We start from the raw sequence: 22,125 nt of genomic DNA on the forward strand, positions 1-22,125 counted from the left end.
CACTGGATATCTCAAATGCAGCCGCAACCTCAAAAACGCTCGCCGAATTCCCTGTCGAAAACTTCTCGCTTCTCCTTCACGATCCCTAAAGCAAATGATTCTCTCAGGCCAACCCCTCCTTCCCCTTGCATACTCCTAAGTGAGAGCATCCCTTCTTCTCCTCCGCAGACTCCTATGCCCCCACCCAAGCACAGCGCGCCGCTTCGCCGACCTGCCATTCTCCGCGCAAGAGCCTCCAGCCAATGCCTCGCCGGCCATTGCATCCGCTCTCCTCTTCTTGCTGGCAGCGAGAACCGAATCCGGCTCCCCCACCTTCTCCGCCTCCCGAACCCCTCTGATGGCCACTTCATCCGCTGTACCGGCGTCGTCTGTCTTGCTAATCTCGAGAACAGGCAGCGAGACGTTGACAAGCCAGGGCAGGTGCTGCTCGTCTTCTTCCACACCCTCGATAGCCGCGTTGACGAACAGCGTCTGTTCGTTGGCTGTGATCGAGTCATTCATGTCCCGATAACCCTGTTCGTAGAAGGTTGTCCGCTTTGCTGCCTTAGCATCCAGTAGCTCCTGGTCGTCGAAGTTGCCGTTGTGAAGCGTCGCACGGCTTTCGATCAGCGTCGACCGATCGTTGTCGATGTCGGTGAAGTGCGAAGGTTCGTCGGAAGTCTCTGGTCGCCATGTGACCAGTTTGGCACCCCAGGATTCGTGGATGTGGCCGAAGCAGTGCATCTTCGGTTTGGCCTTCGCGATAGCGGCGAAGAGACTCGGACTTCCAGCTCGTTGTCTTGATCCGGTGTAGTCGAGAACTCCATGCGCAGGGCCGTGAGCCATGACGAGATCGACCGAGCTATCGATCTCCCAGTGGTGCTCGCCTTGTTGAGGGTCATACTGGAAGCCCCAGCCGCTGCTCTTGGATGGCGTGTAAGGACTGGCATAGACGGTCAGGAGTGCGCCATTTTTGAGTGAGATCTTGTGGGTACCTTCGCTGAGGAAGACGATACCTGCGGATTTGGCATCCTCACTCTCGAAAAGTACTCTGGCTTCTCCAATGGAGCCGTATGTCCTTGTAAGTGCGGCGTCGTCGATGGTGCGCTTGACTTCGTTCCGAGTGTAGGCGTATGCGTTGTCGTCGAGTGTGAAGTCGTGGTTGCCGGCGATGACGAGCTTGATGGGGGCGCCGATGGCTTTCAGTTGCTCGATGGTGGCCTTGAATTCGTCCAGTTTGGACTCGTCGGTGAGGTCTCCGCAGTGGATGGCGACGTCGGCTGTGGTGTTGACTTTGCGCTTCAGAGGTTCGCCATGGGTGTCCGAGAGGACGATGATTTTTGTTTGGATGTCAGAAGGCAACTTGTGCGAGAGAGATGATAGAGGATGATGATGGTAAAGGAGGATGAGGGTAGAGGAAGAGGATGGTAGAGGAGGATGCGATGGTAGAGGAGAATGTGATGGTAGAGGAAGATGATGGTAGAGTATGATGTGTGATGTGTAGTGTGCGATGTGTAGTGTGCGATGTGTAGTGAGCGATGTGTACTGTGCGATGTGTACTGTGCGATGTGGAGTGCGCGATGTGCACGTGTGTCAGAGTGTTACTGTAAGGTTTGTAAGTTTGGGAAAGAAAACAGCAGGTCGAGAGGGCAACAGATATATGCCCTTTTTTCAAAACCCAGAAATTTTCAGTGTGCGTTGGTATTGAAAATCTGGTTCAGCGTATTACAGCCAAGAAGAGAAGAAGGTTTGGACGTTACCTGGTACGCAACGCTGGTCCTATAAAGGTTCAGCCTGCTTGGTAAGGTATTCAGAGCCCTCTTTGCAGCGGCGAGCGGACTGTCTTCGGTAGGCACCATGAGTTTTACAGAGTAAAGAGTGATTCCTACCTTGGAGTGTATTGGATGTCGCAGAGGCGTATGAGAAGAGAACTTTGCCAAGCCAGACTTTTTGACTGGATCGTGAGGTGAGAACTGAGAATCGAGCGCGGGCACTACCGTTGTTCGATTATATCGTGCTTCATTCTCGAAAATTGTGCTTCGCGCGGGCGGAGGTCGCATGCAGGATCCTTCGTACGCTCTCGCTCTGGATAAGGAGTGAAGGCTCACTTCTCTCTCCTCTGATGGCTCTCTTGCGCAGACGCATTCGTGAAATAGTTTGTGGTTGGCATAGACCTGTTTGAGTACGCGAGCCATCCGAAGCCATGGTCTCTCGTAACTATCAAATATACCTGCTTCAAAATGGCTACCTGTAGTGCTGCGCAGGAGAGCAACCTGGGCGCGACGAATGTGCTTCCATTGCTCAGGAGATGGTTTGGGCACGTTGAGAGGTGAAAAGGTTGTTTTGTCGCTGTTCAACGACTGCCCCTCGCAAAGTACCATGTCGAGACTGTAGTAGCTGATAGATATGGTCAGCGAAGCAGACATTGACATGACTCGCACAGACTTAGCGTGTCCTATTCGTTGTAGCAAAGAGTGAGCTGCTGCTGCGTGGTTGGCAATATTATGCGAAAGATACCACAGATATCGGCATGACTCGCTCAGTCTTCGACATGACGTTGGAAGTGCTTCTTTCTCTCGCCCACCGCCGGACCAATCGAACAGCTCTGCCAGCTATCTGCGTCGAGCACTGCAAGCTACTGCACGGCTTACGCAGCTTGTGCTTGGCCACGCATTGAGAGGCCATCGGTTGCCAGCGGTTTTTTCTTCGAAAAGGAGAAGGGAGGATGAAGGAAGTAGAAAAGGCTGAACTGATCAATGAGGAAGCAGAGACGGCACGTCAACAGTTAGCACTGTACGCGTGGTCTAGAGCCGACAGCAGCGTCGTAGATCATGCAGTTTCTGGCCTGTCGTCGCAATCTTTAAGGTTGGAAGATGGGGGGTGCTGCGGGCGTGCAGCTTTATTTTCGCGTCGCGCATATCCAGCTCTCCCGTCGCGCAGGTGCTCCACCAGCGATTGCAAGTTTCTTATCGCGAGTGAGGTGTCAAAGGTTATCATGTCATGTCCAGTTAGCGAGAGGAGGCGGCGTGGGAGAAGAGGCAGAGCCAGAGCCAGAGCCAAAGCGGGAGTGGGCCGCGCACTCACCCCAATCTCCAATCACCAGCACGAGCCCACTTGCAACGTGCCTGCCACCTCCCACCACGCACGTCTCGGCAACGACCGCCGAGCGTGTCTGCAGCAGAGTTCACACCCTCGTCATCACCATCGTCTGTTCCTACCGCTAGCTGCGCCTGTGCATGCCACCGCCGCCGGCATAGCGCTCAATGAGGAGACGTCCCTCGGGTTCTCAAGAAGATGAGGACGGCCTCGACCTCGCGACCCGCACCACGCCAGACGGCAATGCCAGGAGCGACGAGATGACGCCGACCAAGGACCTCCCACGAGGGGAACACACCCTCAAGCCGCCCGACAGCAAGAGTAGCAGGGAGGCGCGAAGAAATTCGGCACAGGAACACCACAGCACTTGGTCTCCATGCATCACCGCAGCGGAGAAGAGCCCATTGGCAAACGGCCATGTGCGAAGCAAAGACACCCCCGAACCTACAGAAGAACCGCCTCGCCATAGTCGCGCGCATGTGCGCAGTCCATGGCGCTGCTCTTTCCTCACACTGGCGGCCAGCGCATGCTCGATACTCCTGCTGCTGGCGATAGCACACGCATTCCTGACCCGGCAGTTGGATCCCAAGGGCTGTGCAATGTCCTACATGAGACCTTCATTTTCGCGATTCGCCGACTTTGACACCGAACACACACGATTCGCGAGCAAGTACTCGTTATACCTGTATCGGGAAGGAGGGGTGGACGAGGATACACGAGTCAAGGGCATTCCAGTACTGTTCATACCTGGAAACGCTGGCAGCTATAAGCAGATGCGCCCAATCGCGGCGGAGGCAGCGAATTACTTCCAGGACCAGCTTCGTGGTAATGCAGGAGAGATCAGCAGCGGGAAGCGGCCGTTAGATTTCTTCACAGTGGACTTCAACGAGGAGCTTACGGCTTTCCATGGCCAGACAATGCTGGACCAAGCAGAATACTTGAACGAGGCAGTCGCGTACATTTTGGCTCTTTACCACAATCCTCAGATGTCGTTGCGAGAACCCGGGCTGCCGGATCCGAAGTCCGTCATCATCCTTGGACATTCGATGGGTGGTGTGGTGGCTCGTACAATGCTACGCATGCCGAACTATCAGGAGAAGTCGATCAACACGATAGTCACACTATCTGCGCCTCATGCAAGACCGCCTGTCTCGTTTGACGCAGCTATGGTTGCAGCGTATCAGGACATCAACACTTTTTGGCGGGAGTCTTACTTCGCTGGCTCCTCCGACGACAATCCATTGGCAGATGTCACACTGGTCTCTGTTGCGGGAGGAGGACTGGACACCATGATCGCGTCCGAGTACTCCTCACTGACATCGTTGGTCCCGGACACACATGGCTTTACAGTTTTCACTTCAAGCATACCCAATGTATGGACCGGCATGGACCATCTGGCAATCATGTGGTGCAACCAGTTCCGACGAGCGCTGGTCAGAGCCATCTTCGATGTGGTGGATGCGAGAAGACCGGCCCAGACAAGAGCCCAGCCGGAGCGTGTTGCAGCATTGCGGAGGCGGTTACTGACTGGAATGGAGCCGGTTGTGGAGAAGGAAGCCTTGAATCACGAGCCGACGACGTTCTTGTCACTCGAGCACAGCTCCACTACCATGATGGCGCACGGGGACCGCCTGGAGCTACGCTCACTGGGCCACGGTGGCAAGACCAGAGCACACGTTATGCCCGTTCCTTCACAGCCTGAGTCCGAAGGTGGCAAGTTCACGCTCATGACGAACCAACGATTAGATACTGGTGACGAAGAGGGCTCGGTCGCAGTCTTCCTATGCAGCGTGTCGCCGCCACCGACTGGAGCATCGGTGCTGTCCTACGTGATGGACAGGGACGATGCGAGCGGTTCTTCCTCTGGCTCTACCCGCCTTGCCTGTAAGAATGCAGCAATCGACGTCTCGCTGCTGCCCGCTTCGACGAACGAGTCCATCAACGCGTTCGACGATGCGACGCCGTTCTCATACCTGCAATATGAAGTCGCCGACATGTCGGATAATCAGTTCGTTGCAGTCATTGAAAGGAGCTCAGAGCTTTCGGACGGCTGGCTGTTTGCAGAGTTCAGCTCGGCCAAGGATTCTTCCATACTCGTCAGCAAAGGCCACCACCAGTTGCTCTTGAAGGGAATGAAACGCAAGCTACCTCCGAGCCGGCCCATGATGACCGAGTTGAAGATCCCAGAAGTGCACTCCACGCTGTTCGCATATCGACTTGACATTGACCGGCGCCCTTGTCAAGGCGCACCAGAGAGTTTCGCCCCGCTCCTGCGGCAGTACATCCAAGAGCCATACGAGTCCAAGTACTTCGTCAACACGCAAGGCGGCAACATCAACGTCCACGGCATATCCCCGTACATGCCTCCTCCCCTTAGTGGTGGCGGGGCGAGCGAAGGGCTGTCTCTGCAGCTCTGGACAGATCCCACTTGCAACTCCACGGTCAAAGTCACGCTGAGCGTCGACGTGTTGGGCAGCGCTGGAAAGCTCGTCATGCGATACAGGACAGTGTTGGCTGCCATGCCGGTGCTCGTCGTTGCCATTGTTATGCGCAAGCAGTTCAAGGTCTACGATGCAACCGGCGTCTTCGTCAGCTTCTCGCAGAGCATGGATCAGTGTCTGCGCACTTCGCTGCCCATGATTTTCACCGCGATGACCTTCCTCGGCATCGCACTGTCGAAAGCTACAAAAGGACCTTTGGCGCGACAATGGCTCAGCACGTCCACTGGAACGACTGATACGGCTGTCGACTTCACCATCAACGATCTTCTACTAGGCACCTCCGATCCGTTCTTCTGGTTTCTCGTCCCACTCTTCGGTCTTATCGCAGTCGGCATCTGCATCACCGCCAACTATTTCGTCTTGATGGTCACTAATACCTTCGAATTCATCTACACGCGCATCCGCTCACTGACATCGCGCACCGACGACAGCCGCAGGAGCCCAACGGGCTTCACCACGACCACTACACAGCAGCGCATCTACACGACCGGCGTTCTTCTACTGCTCGTCGCCACCGTCATCCCATACCAATTCGCCTACCTCGTCCTCTGCATGGTGCAGCTCATGACGAGCGTCCGGGCGGTACGAGCGGCTCGCGACATCTCCTCCACCCAAACATACAACCTGTGCAACTACACCCACGCGACTCTCCTCCTCATGCTCTGGATCCTGCCCCTCAACCTCCCCACTCTGGTGGTCTGGATGCACAACCTCTCCGTGCAATGGCTCACCTCCTTCTCCACCCACCACAATCTCCTCTGCATCCTGCCATTCATCCTCCTGGTCGAGACGCAGAGTACGGGCAACATGGTGCCGCGCGTCACCAGTCGGTATGTTCATTCCTACACCGCCCACTGCCACATCATAACGCTAATAAGTCATCATAGCATCCGCTTCCTCACCAACACCCTCACCTTCGCCCTCGCCCTCTACGCCGCCATCTACGGCGTCACGTACGCCTACCGCCTGCACTACATCGTCAACGCGCTCTGCGCGTGGCTGTTCGTCTTACACTGCTCCGACGGCGGCTCGCTCTCGCTGGCGAGGTGGGTGCCGTCTGCTTTTGCGTCTGCGTGTAATACCCCAGCTACTTCCACAGGATCGCACAGGGGATACGGGAGGAATACAAAGAAGAGACCTTAGATGATTGGGGGGCTCTTGCCGTCGCGATTAGCGGTTTGTATATAATGGTAGAGCTTATGGTGGGTATTGTTTAATGAGTAATCGTCCTCATACATCAACAACATCCGCGGATCTTCATTTCATGGGTATCCTGTCACGCCTGTCCTCTGACTGCTAAATGCCAAACACCGGGTCATGCCTCCCGAGACCCTTCTCCTACAGCTGCCCATTTAGAGCGCATCCCACAACTCCCTCGCGTAGAAGCTCCTGTCGACCTTGCCATCAATATTAATGATATTAACGTCGCCATGACTCCCGCTCTCCGGCGATCCTACCCGTCTCACCACCGCCCTACTAAACTCTCCCGTTTTCGGATCTTGCGTCGCCGAAATCCCCAACGAGCGGTATATATGCAGCTTCAAACTACTCATCATTAGCACACCCTCCCACCACCATCCTCTCAACACCCAAGAAAAACTCACACAACCTCATCCTCCCCCTCCCCCACCCGTTTCCCTCCCCCCTCAACCCCCTGCTCCTCCAACCCCCTCAACTGCGCCCTCAACCCCGCCCGCTCCCCCTCCAACCTCTCCCCCTCAATCTCCACATCACTCACCCCCTTCGCGATGCGAAACTTCTCCGTGTCCATCTTCAGCATCCGCTCCGCGTGCCCGCCGGCGTCGTGGTGGTCGTCCTCCCATCGCCGGCCTTCGTGGAGGGCGTTGAGTTGGCGCGAGAGGGTTTTGAGGGTGGAGCGTTGGTGGGTGAGGCGCGAGGTGCGGGCGGTGGAGAGGGCGGAGAGGGAGTCGGAGATCCGCGAGAGGGAGTCCCGGTCTGGGTGGATGTGGAATTGGGAGGTGGTTTCGCGGAGGAGGGCGGTGGGGGGGTCGTCGAAGAGGACCATACTTGCTTTCAGTGGATGGAGTGGTTTATGGTGGTGGTGATGGTGTCTTGCTTCGAGATGGTTTCGTTTTGTTGTGGTGGGAGTTTTGGTGGTTGAAGTTAGATCAGAAGCATGTTTGGTCTGATCAACACTCGGGATCCCGCGAAGCAACGTGCCGAGCTATCTCTGCGGCCCGCTGCAGGAACGCCACAATGATCGGCGATGGCTTGAAAGTTGGAAGCGGGGAGAGCTCCAGCCAACTTCTGTGTTATCGCATTGACCTGCTCGAAGTCTCTGCTGCTTTCACGTGTAGAATCTGTGATCGAATGAGGCAGTGAAGATATTGGTATAACTAAAACTGCAACCGCCTGCGACTGAAGCGGCAAGACACCACCACCACCTTGAGCCTGCGATACACCTATTCAAACCGCCGCCATGGTCAACTGGGGGAAGTGAGTTGAGCAGAAACACTTCATGTGCCATTGAGATACTGATATGAGAGCAGACTCTTCTCGTATGCCGACCGTGACCGCAGACACTTTCACGATGAGCTGCAAGCCCTCCTGCCGTCTCACCGTGAGACAGCCATTCCCTCCGCCATCCCCGCAAGGGAAGTCACCCACGTAGCTCTCCGACTCAAGTACCAGATCGAACAGGTCGTCCCTTGCGAGCTGCCCGAAGAGCGTATCACGCAGCCTCACAGCGATGTCATCACGCCACAGGTCATGGCGACCGCAAAAGCTGCTGGCAAGGTTTCTGGAGTAGACAAGGACCACAGCTCCTGTGTCGTCTACTGCCTGCTGGTCTGCAAAACTTGGTTCGAGTCGCAGGCGAAGCTCGAGCTATGGGACTCGGCTTTGCATGAACTCCGCGCAGTGGCGTGTGAGCGACTGGCCAAGTTCATCATTGAAGAGGAAGAGGACATGCCATACCTCATGCAGGAAGTGCTGCTCAAGCGCTACAGCATCCTGGTCGGCGGGGAAGAGACGAAGCCGTCCAATGCGATCGAGAAAGCCGTGGACATCCATGCTGTCGTTGTCATTGGCAGCAGCGGATACCAGAAGTGCATCAACCACCTGTGGCGAGGCTGGCTCATCCAAGATGAAGACGACCCATCCCGCTTCATCGACTACAAGGACAAGACCTCGACACGCTATCTGGACCACTTCGATCCCGACCGGATGCGAGTGCCGCAATACCAGAATGTCCTCCAGATCGTCGTCTCCCTCATCTTCCTCGGTCTCTACACTGGTGCTATCAACACGATTAACCCTGGTGTGGAGCTTGACCCAGTCGAAGGCCTGCTGTACATCTTCACCCTCGGCTTCATCTGCGACGAGTTCGGCAAGTTCTATAAGATAGGGCGGTACTACCTTGGTTTCTGGAACATCTTCAACAGCACCCTCTACACTCTCCTGGCCATCTCTTTCGTCACGCGATGCGTCGCTCTGAGCCACGAATACGAGAGCGAGAAACGGATATTCCTCAACAAACTTTCCTACGACTGGCTCGCCTTCTCCGCCCCGATGTTCTGGATGCGCATGCTGCTCTACCTCGACACCTTCCGCTTCTTCGGCGCCATGCTGGTCGTGCTCAAAGTCATGATGAAGGAATCCCTCATCTTCTTCGCCCTCCTCATCGTCGTGCTCATCGGCTTCCTACAAGGGTTCATCGGCATGGATCAAACGGATCAGCAACTCACCGCCGTGAACTGGATCATACAGCAGATGCTCAACGCCATAATGGGCGACCCGAGCTTCGACGTCTGGGACACCTTTGAGCCGCCGTTCGGGCTGATCCTCTACTACATCTACAACTTCATCATCATCGTCATCCTGCTGAACGTGCTCATTGCGCTTTACAACAGCGCCTACGAAGATATCACCTCCAATGCGATTGACGAGTATCTGGCGCTTTTCAGCCAAAAGACGATACAGTTTGTCCGCGCCCCGGATGAGAACGTCTTCATCGCCCCTTTCAACCTGATCGAGCTCCTTTGCCTATCTCTACCATTCGAGTGGTGGATGTCGGAGGCGTATTACGAGCGTCTCAACGACATCGTGATGGGCATCATCTACAGCCCCTTGCTCGTCATTACAGCTTACCTGGAAGTGCGCACCGCACACAAGGTCAAGTTCAATCGCAACCGCAACGAGACGGATGACGACACGATCGAGGAGTGGGAGGAATTGGCGGATGAGATGGACCATGAGGGCTCAGGGTGGCACAAGAAGGTCGAGGAAACGAAGCCGAATGTTGTGGTTGATGGCAATATGTTGGAGCTGCAGGCGCTGCGGAAGGAGATGAAGCAGTTGATGGAGATGGTGGAGAGGATGCAGAAGGGGGCGATTACGGATGGCACGTCTTAGTTGATGGTACGAATGGAAAGTGGTTGATGGTGGATGTGTGGTTCGTTGGGGTTGATTTGAAGCCTGGCGTTTGGGTCCTCGTCCTGGAGTAAGAGTCCGGTGTTACCTGCAGATATGTGTGTAGTGTGGGTGTACATTACAGTGTCTCGTCGGACTGTGATAGGTTATCAGCGTGATCTAATAGGTATTTGATCCTCTGTCTTCTGGTAGATCTCGGCTCGTCGGCTCCTTCTTCCTCCCGCTGCAACGCTCCCGCAGAGCCTCAAAGCTTGTGACGTGCTTTGGTGATCCAATGAGACTGCGATCCCTCCTTTGAACACTTACATCTTGTCAGACATAACCTTACGCCAGTCTCACCGGAACAACAGCCGCTACCCTGTGTACCCTTCCCAAACCCGGCATGCGGCGACACCTCAGCCATCATGCCTCGCCGCCCCCGACAAGTGTCCGGGTACGCACGAATAGCCCAAGCAGAAGAAGAGGAGGAAGAACAGCCCTACTCCGATAGCGACAACGACGACCCCTTCCAAGACCCCCCGACCCTCTCCTCGCAAGACCCTGAATATGCTCCCATCCAGCCGAAACGGCGGGACTTCATGCGCGTGCCCTCGTCCGGCAGTCTGTCAGGCACACGACGGCCACGGCGACGGCGCACGAACAGCGGTGTGGACGTCAAAGCTATTAACGCTCGCTTGGAACGATGGGCCGAGGAGATCAAGGAGCGGTTCAAGATCAAGCGGATCAAGGGGAAGAGCGCGCAGGAGGAGATGCTGGAGATCCACCATTCGGTGTTTGTGCCTCCGGAGGGCGTGAGGCCGGCGAATAAGCAGAGTTTGGACAACGACTATGATGATTCGGATCAAAGGCTCTCGAAAGTAGAGTTTGATGATCTGGTGGAGAGTGTCAGGACGGCCATTGAGCTGGGTATGCACCCGACGCTGATCTCGCAGGGCAGTAGCGGGAGTTACTTTGTGCGGAATAGTGGTGGGAAGGTGCTGGGCGTGTTCAAGCCGAAGGACGAAGAGCCGTATGCGAGCAAGAATCCGAAGTGGACGAAGTGGATACATCGGAACCTGTTCCCGTTCTTCTTCGGACGGGCGTGTCTGATTCCAAACCTATCGTACGTCTCCGAGGCAGCGGCGTATGTGCTCGACGTGCAGCTACGGACGAACATCGTACCATACACGGAGGTTGTGAGCCTGAGCAGTAAGAGCTTCTTCTACGACTACTGGGACCGGAGGCAGTTTCGGCGAGGCAAGAAGGTGTTGCCGGAGAAGCAAGGGTCGTTTCAGGTGTTCCTGAAGGGGTTCAAGGGGGCTACTGAGTTCTTTCGAGAACATCCTTGGCCGGATCAGCAGACGAGGGCGTTCACAGATGCTCCGGATCATAAGAGGAGGCGGAGGAAGCGGTGGGATCAGACTTGTCGGCCGAGTGGCAAGGCCGTGCCTGAGGAGGAGGAGACGGAGGATGAAGGGGCTGGAAGGGGGACGAGAGAGGCCAGTAGGAGTCGAAAGGAGTTCTGGTCGGAGCAGCTACAGCAAAGTTTTAGAGAGCAGCTGGAGAAGCTTGTGATTCTGGATTATGTTATGAGAAATACGGATAGAGGGACGGACAACTGGATGATCAGGATTGATACGACGAAGGACGAGGCCACAATTGTGGCGGACTTCAAACCGAAAGGTCAAGCGGACGACGGCAGCGCGGAAGCGTACGATAGGAGGAATGAGAACATGACTGCCGCGGTGCCTGATGATAGGAACACAAATCACGCGCGGCTTGGAGCCATCGACAACAGTCTTTCGTGGCCGTGGAAGCATCCTGATGCATGGCGGAGCTATCCTTTCGGCTGGCTATTCCTACCCGTCAGCTTGATCGGGAAGCCTTTCTCGGAGAATACACGGAACCATTTCCTACCTCTACTGACCTCCAAAGACTGGTGGTCAGAGACGCAGAACAAACTACGACGAACCTTCGAAATCGACGCCGACTTCAAGGACAGAATGTTCGCACGACAGATGGCGGTCATGAAAGGTCAAGCCTGGAACGTCGTCGAGACTCTCAAGACGCCCGACCACGGACCGCTGGAGCTTACTAGGCGATCGCGAGTCTGTGTGTGGGACGACTTGGTCGACATACCCGTCGCTATGCCCCTTACACGCCCGAGCGAGGAGATGCGTCGCGCGACTGGTCCTGCTGCGCAATCGCTCCGCCGAGCAGGCGGGATAGAAGAGGAAGAGGAGATGGACATTTCCGCTGCCTACGCTTCTGCGCCTGCGACGAGCAAGTTGGACCTTCTTGGAATGACGAGTCCGCCTGCGAAGCCAAGGGACAATCCTTTCAACCATTCCCGCCAGAACAGCTCGCAGTCTATCCACGCCGAGCCCAAGTCTCCTGCGACGAACAAAGAACTCTCTCTAGCAGCATTACACTCCGCCTCCGCCCCACGACCAGGCGCCTACCGCTCTAGGACAGCTGGTAGAGTCAGCCTGGACACGCCGCGGTCGCTGCTGCAAGGACATTCGCCTTCGGAGCGACGGAGACGGTTTAGCTTTGCAGTGGCCAGGGGTTTTGGAATGAGAGATGGGGATGAGGAGGACGGAGATCTGGGATACGCGGCGGCGAACGATCGCGAGGGAGTGACGAGGAGGGTGATTGTGGAGAGGTTGGAGATGGTTAAGAGTCGGCCGCCGGTGTTTACTTGGTGTTAGGGAAGACGTGCTGTCAAAGACTAGGCCGGTATTGATGTTCATGGAAAATCGAGCATTTTTTGGCGATTGGGTACGCTGCGCGAAGGATGTATGGCTAGACCCATCATACATCGGGCTGGGTATAGATGATGGCGAAGAATGGATATGGCGCCAGCGGTGCGTCGCGCATCATAGCCAGTATCCACCATGAACTACTATTGTAGCTCACAGCTCTCTTGCGCTCTGGGTGCCGCTGATGAAGCTGTTCCGGCCGCCATCCCCAGATCGACATCTATCTGAAACACCAACCCAGTCTTGCCATTACACATCCGGGTTTTCCACTCTACCTCACACCAAACAAGGAGACAACCATGCTGTTAAGGGCTTCCGCATCTGTACGATACCTGCTACTTTACCTGAGTCTCACGAAAACGCATGCCTTCAGCCTGTCATCCGAGCCAATGGACGGTTTCACTTCATTATGATCACATTCGTCCACCACCACTATACGTGATGCACGGGTCCAGGTTGTTCGTAAGTCTTCTCGGCCACAGGCTAAATCGACAACCAGACATTCAACAGTAAGTACAAAACACCTCGCGTCCAATCAATCCCTCTCTATCCATCCAGCTATCCCAATCTTTCCTTCCAGCTATCCCACATTCCTTCCACCTCCCCCCCTCCAGCAAAATGCTTTCCCCCACCCTCTCCATAGTCCTGCTGGCAGGATCCGCCCTCGCCTCCCCCCTATCCCACCAACTTAAACGCCAAACCTGCCCCTCCATCCACATCTTCGGCGCCCGCGAGACGACCGCCTCCCCCGGCTACGGATCCGCCGGCCAACTGGTCGACAATATCATCTCCTCCAACCCGGGCGCTACGTCGGAGGCCATCGACTACCCGGCGTCGGGGGATAATCCGTCGTATGCTGAGTCCAGGCAGACGGGCGTGAGTGCGGTGAACAGTCAGGTGGCGGCGTTTGCGGAGCAGTGTCCGGATACTAAGTTGGTGCTTGTTGGGTATTCGCAGGTGAGGCTTTGGAGTTTCATGGGAGTTGCTGAACGAGCTGACGAGGGATGGTGGCTTTTTAGGGTGCTGAGATCTTTGACCTTGCGCTCTGTGAGGGCACATCGATCTCGCAGTATAACATTGTCGCTGCCATCATGTTCGGCGCTCCCACCTTCAATGCTGGTGCTTCGTTTGATGTCGGGACTTGCTCGGCTGGTGGCGTAAGTGCTCATCCCATCCATTCCTATACCACGTGCAGCTGATTGATATGTTACCAGTTCGATTCATCCTTGGCCGGAACGACCTGTGGCTCCTTCGAGAGCTCCATCCAGTCGTACTGCGACTCCGCCGACCCGTATTGCTGCAGTAAGTGCTGATGATGCTGTTTTGTTGTCGAAAGGCACTGACTAACGGCTCACTTCGTTACAGCTGGCAGTGACGCCAATGTGCACAACGGCTACGAGGCTGAGTACGGTGCCGATGCCTTGTCGTTCGTCAACAGCAAGCTTGCTTCGGCGCCATCGATGTGCTGAGTGGAGGCGGCATCGGCCTTGCTTTGGGAGGTGTGTGAGTGGCAGGGAACGTTGGGGAATGAAGATATGGCTAGAATGGTAGTACATTTAAGTAGACCTGCGGCACTACCAAAAGCAGTGTGAGAGCCAGAAACGCTCTCGCTTGTTGGTGAGCATGAGATTGTTCACATTCCAGATTTGTTGTAAAAGTGATCATGTCTTTTGTCGCAGTGATGATGAAAACGTGCAAGTTCTCCACTTCGACCACAAGGTTGTTGCTGCCAGACCGAATCTGGTGCAGATTTCACGCCCTGCTGCAAGTACAACTCTGAGTCTTAAACTCTTCAGAGTCATTTTCTTTGGGCGATTGATCCGTTTCATCAATGCCCTCGTCACTTGACATCGATACCTTCGTCACTTGAAGGATCTTGGAAGACATTTTCAATCATCTTATCGCTCAACCACACCAAACAGGGTCAAGCAAAACAATGGACAAATCGCCAATGGCAAAGATTGCAGCATTAGAACCGTTCGAGTGTGGCAAAGATGCAGCCAGGTACTTTGGCTTCGAGCATCGTAACCTGAACCATGGTGAGTATGTTCCAATGATGGTAAAGCATACGACTAACATCCATCAACAGGTTCATTCGGCGCATCACCAACACCAGTCCGCTCAGTCCAAAGATACTACCAGGACCTTGGAGAGAGGAGACCAGATGCCTTCATTCGATATGAGTACCCGCAGCAACTGGATGTCTCTCGCGTAGCAATCGCAAAGTACCTCAACGCTCCTGTGGAAACCTGCGTCTTCGTCTCTAATGCAACAATCGGCATCAACACCGTACTTCGGAACATTCGCTTCAATCCCAACGATGTCATCATCTACTTCGCAACGATCTATGGAGCCTGCGAGAAGACGGTAAGCTACATCGTCGAGACGACACCGGCAGAAGCATACAAGATCCAGTACACGTATCCATGCTCTGATGCCGACTTGTGCAACGCTTTCGAAGCAGCAGTCAAACAACTCCGCAGCAAAGGGAGAAACCCGCGGATAGCCATCTTCGACACCATCGTCTCGTTGCCTGGCGTCCGGATGCCGTTCGAACGACTGACGGCGCTATGCAAGAAGCACGCCGTCCTCTCCTGCATCGACGGAGCCCATGGTGTCGGCCACGTTCCCCTTGACCTCTCCAAGCTCGATCCAGATTTCTTCATCTCGAACTGTCACAAGTGGCTAAACGTTCCAAGAGGCTGCGCGGTCTTCTATGTGCCTCTCCGGAATCAAGCAACGATGCGGTCGACCTTGCCGACCAGCCATGGCTTCGTGCCACTGCCTGAGCACGGAGGAGGCATCAACAATCCATTACCACCGACCGGCAAAAGCGAATACGTGACCAACTTCGAGTTCGTCGGAACGCTGGATGACTCGCCGTACCTGTGCATACCGGCGGCTCTGGAGTGGCGTAGCAAAGTCCGCTGGAACGGTATGGTAGGCGAAGAGGCCATCATGGGCTACTGCAGTCGGCTCGCCCGTCGAGCAGGCGCCATACTGTCCGGCATCCTGAAGACAGAGGTTATGGAGAACAGAGAAGGCACGCTGGGCAACTGCAACTTCTCGAACGTACGATTGCCGCTGTCCTCCAATGCCTTGACGGCTGGCGATGCGGCGCAAATTGCCAGCATAGGCCAGTGGATCGCAAAGACACTCGTCCAGGACTACAAGACCTTCATAGCCATCATCTACTATGATCAGTCTTGGTGGATGCGGCTGAGCGCACAAGTGTATCTTGGGGAGGAGGATTTTCAATGGGCTGGCCGGGTTTTGGCAGAGGTGTGCAGCAGGGTAGAGAACGGCGAGTGGAGGCAGGATCGGCTTGCGTCGAAGCTATGACTCTGCTCTACTCGTTCATCAGCAGTCAGAGAAAGCATATATCACGCACCTAAGATCCAGGAAACATAGTCGCCCTTGTCTGTATCTCGGTCGACCCCGAAAGGAATGACCTCACCCCCCTTCACAAGCCAGCCGACCTAAGCCCGGCCCACCGTCACCCAACCTAGATAACCCCTTACCAAAACCCCATAACTATAAGCCGATGTTGAAAAGACCAGGAAGGTGGGGGTAGGAGAAGGATGGAAGTACTGTTGCGATACACCAGTGGTGGGAGGAGGGATGTCTTTTTTTAATTCATCTTCTTACCTCAGAAGAAAGGACACCAGGTATCTTGCCTTGAGCTTGATGTGGCGGGAAGACTTGACTCACCGACTCGCTCGATAGGTAATCATTTCCAGAAGTGTGTTTTGATAGCGCTCAGCCTTCACTACCCGCCCTCTTCCTCACCTTACTCAACCGCCTTCTCGCATGCCTATCCACACTCACACTCCTCCTCCCCCTCCTCTCAATTTCCGCCACCGAGTGCCGCCTTGGTGTCCGAGTCGACTGCTGTCGATTTACAGAACCGCCGTGCCTCGCATCGTCAGCAGCGATCCAGGTGAAGCTCTTGCGTGCCAAAGGGCTGGGACCGGCCGTGAAGCCGGCGGAGTGCGGGTGGAGGGTTGGACTGGGTGGGTACGCTGAGAGAGGTCCTGGATGGTTCGATTGCGGGGCTTGAGGGTGTAGTTGGGATGATGATGTGGTAGAACGCGGTTCCGGCGTACGGCCACGGCGGGGAATTTCGAAGTGGAGCGGTATAGAGTCGTCGGAGTCAACCGAGTCCGCTGAGTCCACCGACTGCCTCCGATGTTCGAGTGCGCCGTTGACAGCCTGCACGGTCATCTCCGTTGGTGGCACCCGCATCGCTTCAAAGTGCGCACCGCCGGCCGGCCGTTGCTGCGCCATTCGGTTGTGATAAGTCACAGCGTCCTCCACATCTACCAGACTCTCCACTCTCCTCGGGGTGTATGTAGAGTATGTGGAGCTGCCACGGGAGGTCGCCGAGTCCGAGCTCTGGCTTCTACCATAAATCCTTCCCTCTTCCACTCGCCTCGGGCTCCAATGTCGCTGCACCACGCCTGAGTCGTTGGCCTGTACATACCACCCACCCGCGCCGGCCTCTGTAGGTGCGAAGCGGCCGTCCAGGCTCTCCGAGGGCATCAGAGGGGTGTGGTAAGGTACTCTCCGCCTTGCCCCTTCAAGTGCCGGGCGAAACGTCTCGGGTACGACGTTCAACTCGTCGCCTCGGGCAGCTGCATGCTCAATCACCTGCTCGGGAGTGGTCTTCTCATCTGCTTTGCCAGCGTCGGCACGAGGACCGCCCCATGTCCGCTGGCCGGCGGTGAAGATGCCGTACACCATGTAGAGCCAATTGAAAAACGGATTGAGAACGAACATGAGCGGGTACAGCATCAGTTTGTGCCGTCCTAGCGCTGCGCCGAAGTAAAGCATGAGCGCCCAGTTGAGACCGAGCGAGACGGCGATGAATCCGATGGGAAGGTTGGCCGGAGCTTGAGAAGTGGTGATGAGCGAGATGACCATGATAAAAAAGAGCAGTGCCTGGTTTACGTCGGTCAGTATGATGAATTCGAGGATGGAGCTTCAGGATCGCTCACCGTCGTGCGGATGGTATTTTGCGCAAGCCGAATAATCACAAGCAGTGGATAGCGTCTCCAGAGTCGAACGTCTGTCAACATGCATGCTTCGTTAGTGATGAAGCCTAGGAACCACCTTCGGCGCTGCTTCAAAAGGCTTTTGAACGTCTGCACCGCCTCCGTCTTGCAGAATGCGCCTGTGTTCATCTGAATCCTCGTCAGCCGTTGTGTCCTTTCTCGCAGCAAGAGAACAAGCTTGCCTGTATCTGGAAGCGCTGTCTTGCTCCAATCATGAACAAGTGCGTCAGCCAACGATCCTCACCTAGATGGCACTTCCCGAAATCAAAGAGGTCGTCACACTGCTCTGCCTTGTCGGCAAAGTAGTACTGAGACATGCGACGGAAGGCTGAGAACCGCAGGATAGTCAGCGCTCCTGGCAGGCACGTCACTGCTCCGCATCCTGATTCAACCGTCCTCTCGAACAGCTGTCCATGCACGTACTCCATATCCTGCAGGACGGTGATGAGAGTGTTCTTCTCCGTCGTAGATGTAATTACGCCGGTCATTGCGAGCATGTTGTGCTTGCTTGAGCTTCTCGGCTTAAGCTCCATCTCGTACATGAAGTTCTGGATGCAGACTCTGTCCAGGATGCAGTCCGAGTCGATGAACAGGAGGAAGAGATTGTCGTTGCGGCGGAGGTATTCAGCATAGACCTTGTTGATGAGCTGGAAAGTGCGCTTCTGGCACGACCTTTTGCCTCCGTGACGGAATCTCGAGACCGTGATCCGACAGCTGTGGTACTTGACATCGATGCTTCGCGGGAACGAGTCTAGGGTGATCGGAACCCCAAGCTTTTCAATTGTGCTGAGGTAAAGTTCGTCCTCTTGCTCTCCGTCAAACGATAGGAAGATGTGCAGGCATGAAGGCGGGTAGTCGCAGTCAACAATGGAGTCTACCGTGCGGAGAAGTACCTCGGGTTCTTCCTTGTAGCAGGGCACGCATATCACAACCTTGGGCGCCGAGTATTCGTCCAGCACCGTCTTAATTCTCCGTGTCCGGCCGATGTTGTGAGTGACCAACTGGAACACGCAGAACAGCCAGGGTATAGTGAGCAAACCTGCGAACGACCAGAAGGCGAACCATTGCAGGCCACTAACCATCTCTAGAGGCAGATGCTTCGAGATCTGCGGGGGCAATGGCAGAGTGACGATCATCACAGGCAGGAATATGCAGCGCATAAGAGTGAAAAAGACCATGTTGAGCGCCGCCAGAAATCTGATGCCGAACCGTCCTTTGCTTTCAGCTTTTTGGTACACCTTGACCAAGCAGTAGAGAAACGCTAGAAGCCAGAGGATCCATTCGAGGAAGGCGGCGACCATGACGGAGCCGACGATGGCGACGTAGATGATGTCTTGAAGTCTCCATTCTGGCGTCGTTTCTGCTACCATGTCGTGGACCTTCGATTGGTGTTGTTCGTACGTCGTTACGTCGCATAAGACAACCTCTCGGATGGCCGCATTGTGAAAGGGAAAGAGCGACGAAGACTGTGTCCCAAGCAAAAACTCACTTACATTGTGTGAATTCTTGATGCCGGTGAATGGAGACACTCATCAACTTTTCAGGGTGAGATTGCTTTGTGGCACCATTGCCAACGTCTTGCCGCGGATGCCATTGCCCGTTTGGCAGTATGGCTTTGTGATACGTGAGAAGCCGAGAGCCTGGTTGAGGCGCAGATGGAGGCATTCATTAGGGGGGTAGGTGTATGACAAAGCAGACGAGTTCGTGAATCACTGATTTCACACCCGTGACTGCGTGATGGTTATAGAGGCGTTACATTGGGGTATACAAGTGTCGCGAGGACCCTGGAAGGGTGTTGGAAAAGTAGAGTCGAGTGGAAGTAAACGAGTAAACGTCTGCCCTCACTAGCGCCTTCTTTCTGATTGGCTGCAATTCGATCCGCGCTAGTGTATGTTGCATATTCTCCGATCTAAAGCATTTCTCAATCATTTCGTAAGCACGTCGTTTGTCTCGATTTTGGAGAAGACCACACCGCACGCCAGCGCGAGGAGTCCGCCCCAAGCCAGCCGACCCTCGAGGTCCGCGCCCAGGCCCTCTCTACAAGCCCGTCAGCTCCACAAACAACCAGCCAGGCCATGCAGATCGACCAGGAAACAGATCTGCCGTCCGTTTCAGATTGACAAGCAACACCCTTGCCGTCCATCGTGACGAGACCCGGTACTTGTGTTCGGGCTCTACAACCCAAACACATCAATATATCAAGCCCCACGTCCACACCCCCCCAAAGAGGAGGTAATTGAGTTCTCAAAAGTCTTCATTAATAGGCTAGCTTATCGCCTTCGCTGCTATCCAACAGGCGCACAACATCGCCCGCTCGCTCGCTCATGGGGCACTTGACATTCATTTCCACGCATAGACGCTCGCTGCATTCACATTCGACCTCTCCTATCCTGCCAGCTTGTCGCGAGAAGAACGCCGAGAGGACCTCCTTTCCTTTCCTGTGTCCTTCCCACCCATGGGAGAATGGTAGAAATACAATCAGATATACGCCAAAACACCCGCTTTCCTGAACGATGTCGTAAGGACATGCTTTCCCTGCCCCGAACGCCGGAGAAATTTCGATGATCGCGTTATCAGAGGATGCCGGAGTCTTTGAGCGCGTTCTGCAGAATGGTCTCCTTGACGGCGGCGAAGACGAGGCGGATGTTGGAGGTGTCGGTCGCTTGGGTGAGGCTGGAGAATATCAGTATAATTTCCTGCCGACTACTATTGATGGAGCTTACTGAGGATATAGGTTGAGGTTCGCCCGGTTGACTTGGTTAAACCTCCAGAGCAGGTACTTCGCGGCTCGGTTGACGTCGTTGCCGCCAGAGTAGTCAGGAAAGTAGTTGCTCAGTGGAGACTTGGTCAGCTTCGCGCGGAAGAGATCGACCTTGTTCAGGAACAGGATGATCGAGGTCCGCATGAACCATCTCGAGTTCACGACCGAGTCGAAGAGCACCAGGGACTCCATCATGCGGTTCTGCGAAGAATCAGTACAAGCCAAGCCATCGGCGCGCCGCGAGACCTACTTGGCTGCTCTCTTCCAGCAGTACCTGGTCATACTCGCTGAGAGCGACACAGAAGATGATGGATGTCACATTCTCGAAGCAATGAATCCACTTCTTCCGCTCGCTTCTTTGGCCGCCCACATCGAACATGCTGGTCAACGCGGTCAGTGCTACTCGCATACTTCCAGGACCCAAGACGACTCACTGTATACTAAGCTGGCCCATCGAGAAGCGTGTCTCGTATATGCCGGTGGTCTTTGTTCTCGCTCTCAGGACATCCGACTCGGTGGGGTTGTAGTCGGGTGATGCTATCCGCTTGACCTCGTCGAAGAAGCTGTCCACCGGTCAGTACAGCACGGCCTGCTATGCGCGCTCCGGGACTTACTACGGCGCGGAGTCCATGAGATAGAACTCGCTCGAGTGGTCAAAGACCTTCGGTATGCAAGGATCGCTCCATATCGCTGTGATCGCCTCTCCAACCTTTTGCTCGAGAGCTTGCTGCGGGTCAGGGTCTACTGCATATTCCATGATATAGTCGCAGTTTTCCTTGTTCTCCGGATGCTCAACCTCGATCCCAAACTGTCGCATCGCGCCAATCAATGCCTTCGCGCAGTCGATCACGTTCTTATAAATCGTGTGCCGATGTAACGCGAGCTCATCTTGACTGTAGCCGTTTTGGTGGATGATCTTCATCTGCTTCACAATCGTGCTCTTCCCGCTCTCGCCCGAACCTGTCGCGCATGGCTGTCAGCTTCACTATCCTCCCAATCCTCCATGCTTGTTCCGTGCTGCTGCGTTCACTTACCAAGTAGTAATATCTTGCATTCCCGCCGCAACTTCTTCGAATCCTCCTCCAGCGTGCGGTCAATCGCCTGACTCCGCTTCTTCTGATCCCCCGAATCATTGTTCTCGCTGCTCATGCAGGCGCCCATCGTGCCAGTCGATGCGGCCCGGACGCTCGCGCGAGCTCAGGCAATGCTTGATGGGGCCAAAACGGCGTGCCGTGGTCGAGGCCACGGTTGTTTTGCGCGTGCTCTCGCGGGATCGTGGATGGTGTTGGTTGCGCTTGGGGGAGGTTGGGGAATGCTGCCGGCGGCTCGTTGCGATTCGAGATCACGAGCCCGGAATGCTGCAGCGGTAGCGGCACGATGCGGGCTTTGTTTCGGTTGTTCGGCGTTCCGAGCGTAGCCGGGAGGAGAGGGCGGAGAGAGTCGCGGTGAGGTAGTGTATGTCGTATTGGGGATGTCTGGGAGCTTGCGCCGGGTGAGGTTGGAGTAGTAGAAATGGCAAGGTAGGCGTGTAGGGCGATGATGATGTCCCGAGCTTTGACCTAGTAGAGTTGATAGGCCTAGCGCGCCGACGAGGACTGGGG

At 55.3% G+C, this 22,125-nt stretch overlaps 9 protein-coding genes across 9 annotated transcripts; 5 read left to right on the forward strand and 4 right to left on the reverse strand.

Annotated features, from left to right (window-relative positions):
* Positions 1-135: 135 nt before the first annotated feature.
* Positions 136-1,838, reverse strand: LTR77_000628 (uncharacterized protein; the record flags this gene model as incomplete). Its single annotated transcript, XM_064797893.1, has 2 exons — positions 136-1,341; positions 1,740-1,838. 2 exons carry the CDS (start codon positions 1,836-1,838, stop codon positions 136-138), a joined length of 1,305 nt encoding a protein of 434 aa, XP_064664127.1.
* Positions 1,839-3,242: 1,404 nt separating this feature from the next.
* On the forward strand, positions 3,243-6,719 carry BST1 (GPI inositol deacylase; the record flags this gene model as incomplete). The annotated part of the gene is made up of 2 exons (XM_064797894.1): positions 3,243-6,406; positions 6,464-6,719. The coding sequence occupies 2 exons, from the start codon at positions 3,243-3,245 to the stop codon at positions 6,717-6,719; spliced, it is 3,420 nt and encodes a 1,139-aa protein (XP_064664128.1).
* Positions 6,720-6,928: 209 nt separating this feature from the next.
* spc24 (putative kinetochore protein spc24) lies at positions 6,929-7,602 on the reverse strand (the record flags this gene model as incomplete). The annotated part of the gene is made up of 2 exons (XM_064797895.1): positions 6,929-7,121; positions 7,181-7,602. 2 exons carry the CDS (start codon positions 7,600-7,602, stop codon positions 6,929-6,931), a joined length of 615 nt encoding a protein of 204 aa, XP_064664129.1.
* Positions 7,603-8,016: 414 nt separating this feature from the next.
* Positions 8,017-9,950, forward strand: YVC1 (Calcium channel yvc1; the record flags this gene model as incomplete). Its single annotated transcript, XM_064797896.1, has 2 exons — positions 8,017-8,033; positions 8,087-9,950. The coding sequence occupies 2 exons, from the start codon at positions 8,017-8,019 to the stop codon at positions 9,948-9,950; spliced, it is 1,881 nt and encodes a 626-aa protein (XP_064664130.1).
* Positions 9,951-10,372: 422 nt separating this feature from the next.
* On the forward strand, positions 10,373-12,658 carry lsb6 (Phosphatidylinositol 4-kinase LSB6; the record flags this gene model as incomplete). Its single annotated transcript, XM_064797897.1, has 1 exon — positions 10,373-12,658. The coding sequence occupies one exon, from the start codon at positions 10,373-10,375 to the stop codon at positions 12,656-12,658; it is 2,286 nt and encodes a 761-aa protein (XP_064664131.1).
* A 669-nt stretch (positions 12,659-13,327) lies between these two features.
* On the forward strand, positions 13,328-14,178 carry LTR77_000633 (uncharacterized protein; the record flags this gene model as incomplete). The annotated part of the gene is made up of 4 exons (XM_064797898.1): positions 13,328-13,666; positions 13,729-13,866; positions 13,924-14,011; positions 14,075-14,178. 4 exons carry the CDS (start codon positions 13,328-13,330, stop codon positions 14,176-14,178), a joined length of 669 nt encoding a protein of 222 aa, XP_064664132.1.
* Positions 14,179-14,645: 467 nt separating this feature from the next.
* LTR77_000634 (uncharacterized protein) lies at positions 14,646-16,051 on the forward strand (the record flags this gene model as incomplete). The annotated part of the gene is made up of 2 exons (XM_064797899.1): positions 14,646-14,748; positions 14,799-16,051. The coding sequence occupies 2 exons, from the start codon at positions 14,646-14,648 to the stop codon at positions 16,049-16,051; spliced, it is 1,356 nt and encodes a 451-aa protein (XP_064664133.1).
* A 417-nt stretch (positions 16,052-16,468) lies between these two features.
* On the reverse strand, positions 16,469-19,133 carry LTR77_000635 (uncharacterized protein; the record flags this gene model as incomplete). Its single annotated transcript, XM_064797900.1, has 3 exons — positions 16,469-17,650; positions 17,707-17,951; positions 18,008-19,133. The coding sequence occupies 3 exons, from the start codon at positions 19,131-19,133 to the stop codon at positions 16,469-16,471; spliced, it is 2,553 nt and encodes an 850-aa protein (XP_064664134.1).
* Positions 19,134-20,336: 1,203 nt separating this feature from the next.
* GPA2 (Guanine nucleotide-binding protein alpha-2 subunit) lies at positions 20,337-21,685 on the reverse strand (the record flags this gene model as incomplete). The annotated part of the gene is made up of 6 exons (XM_064797901.1): positions 20,337-20,436; positions 20,487-20,725; positions 20,775-20,904; positions 20,959-21,087; positions 21,139-21,484; positions 21,559-21,685. The coding sequence occupies 6 exons, from the start codon at positions 21,683-21,685 to the stop codon at positions 20,337-20,339; spliced, it is 1,071 nt and encodes a 356-aa protein (XP_064664135.1).
* Positions 21,686-22,125: the final 440 nt, after the last annotated feature.

Source organism: Saxophila tyrrhenica, assembly GCF_035928015.1.
Source record: "Saxophila tyrrhenica strain CCFEE 5935 chromosome Unknown scaffold_1, whole genome shotgun sequence".
In the NCBI taxonomy this organism is placed as follows: domain Eukaryota; kingdom Fungi; phylum Ascomycota; class Dothideomycetes; order Mycosphaerellales; family Extremaceae; genus Saxophila; species Saxophila tyrrhenica.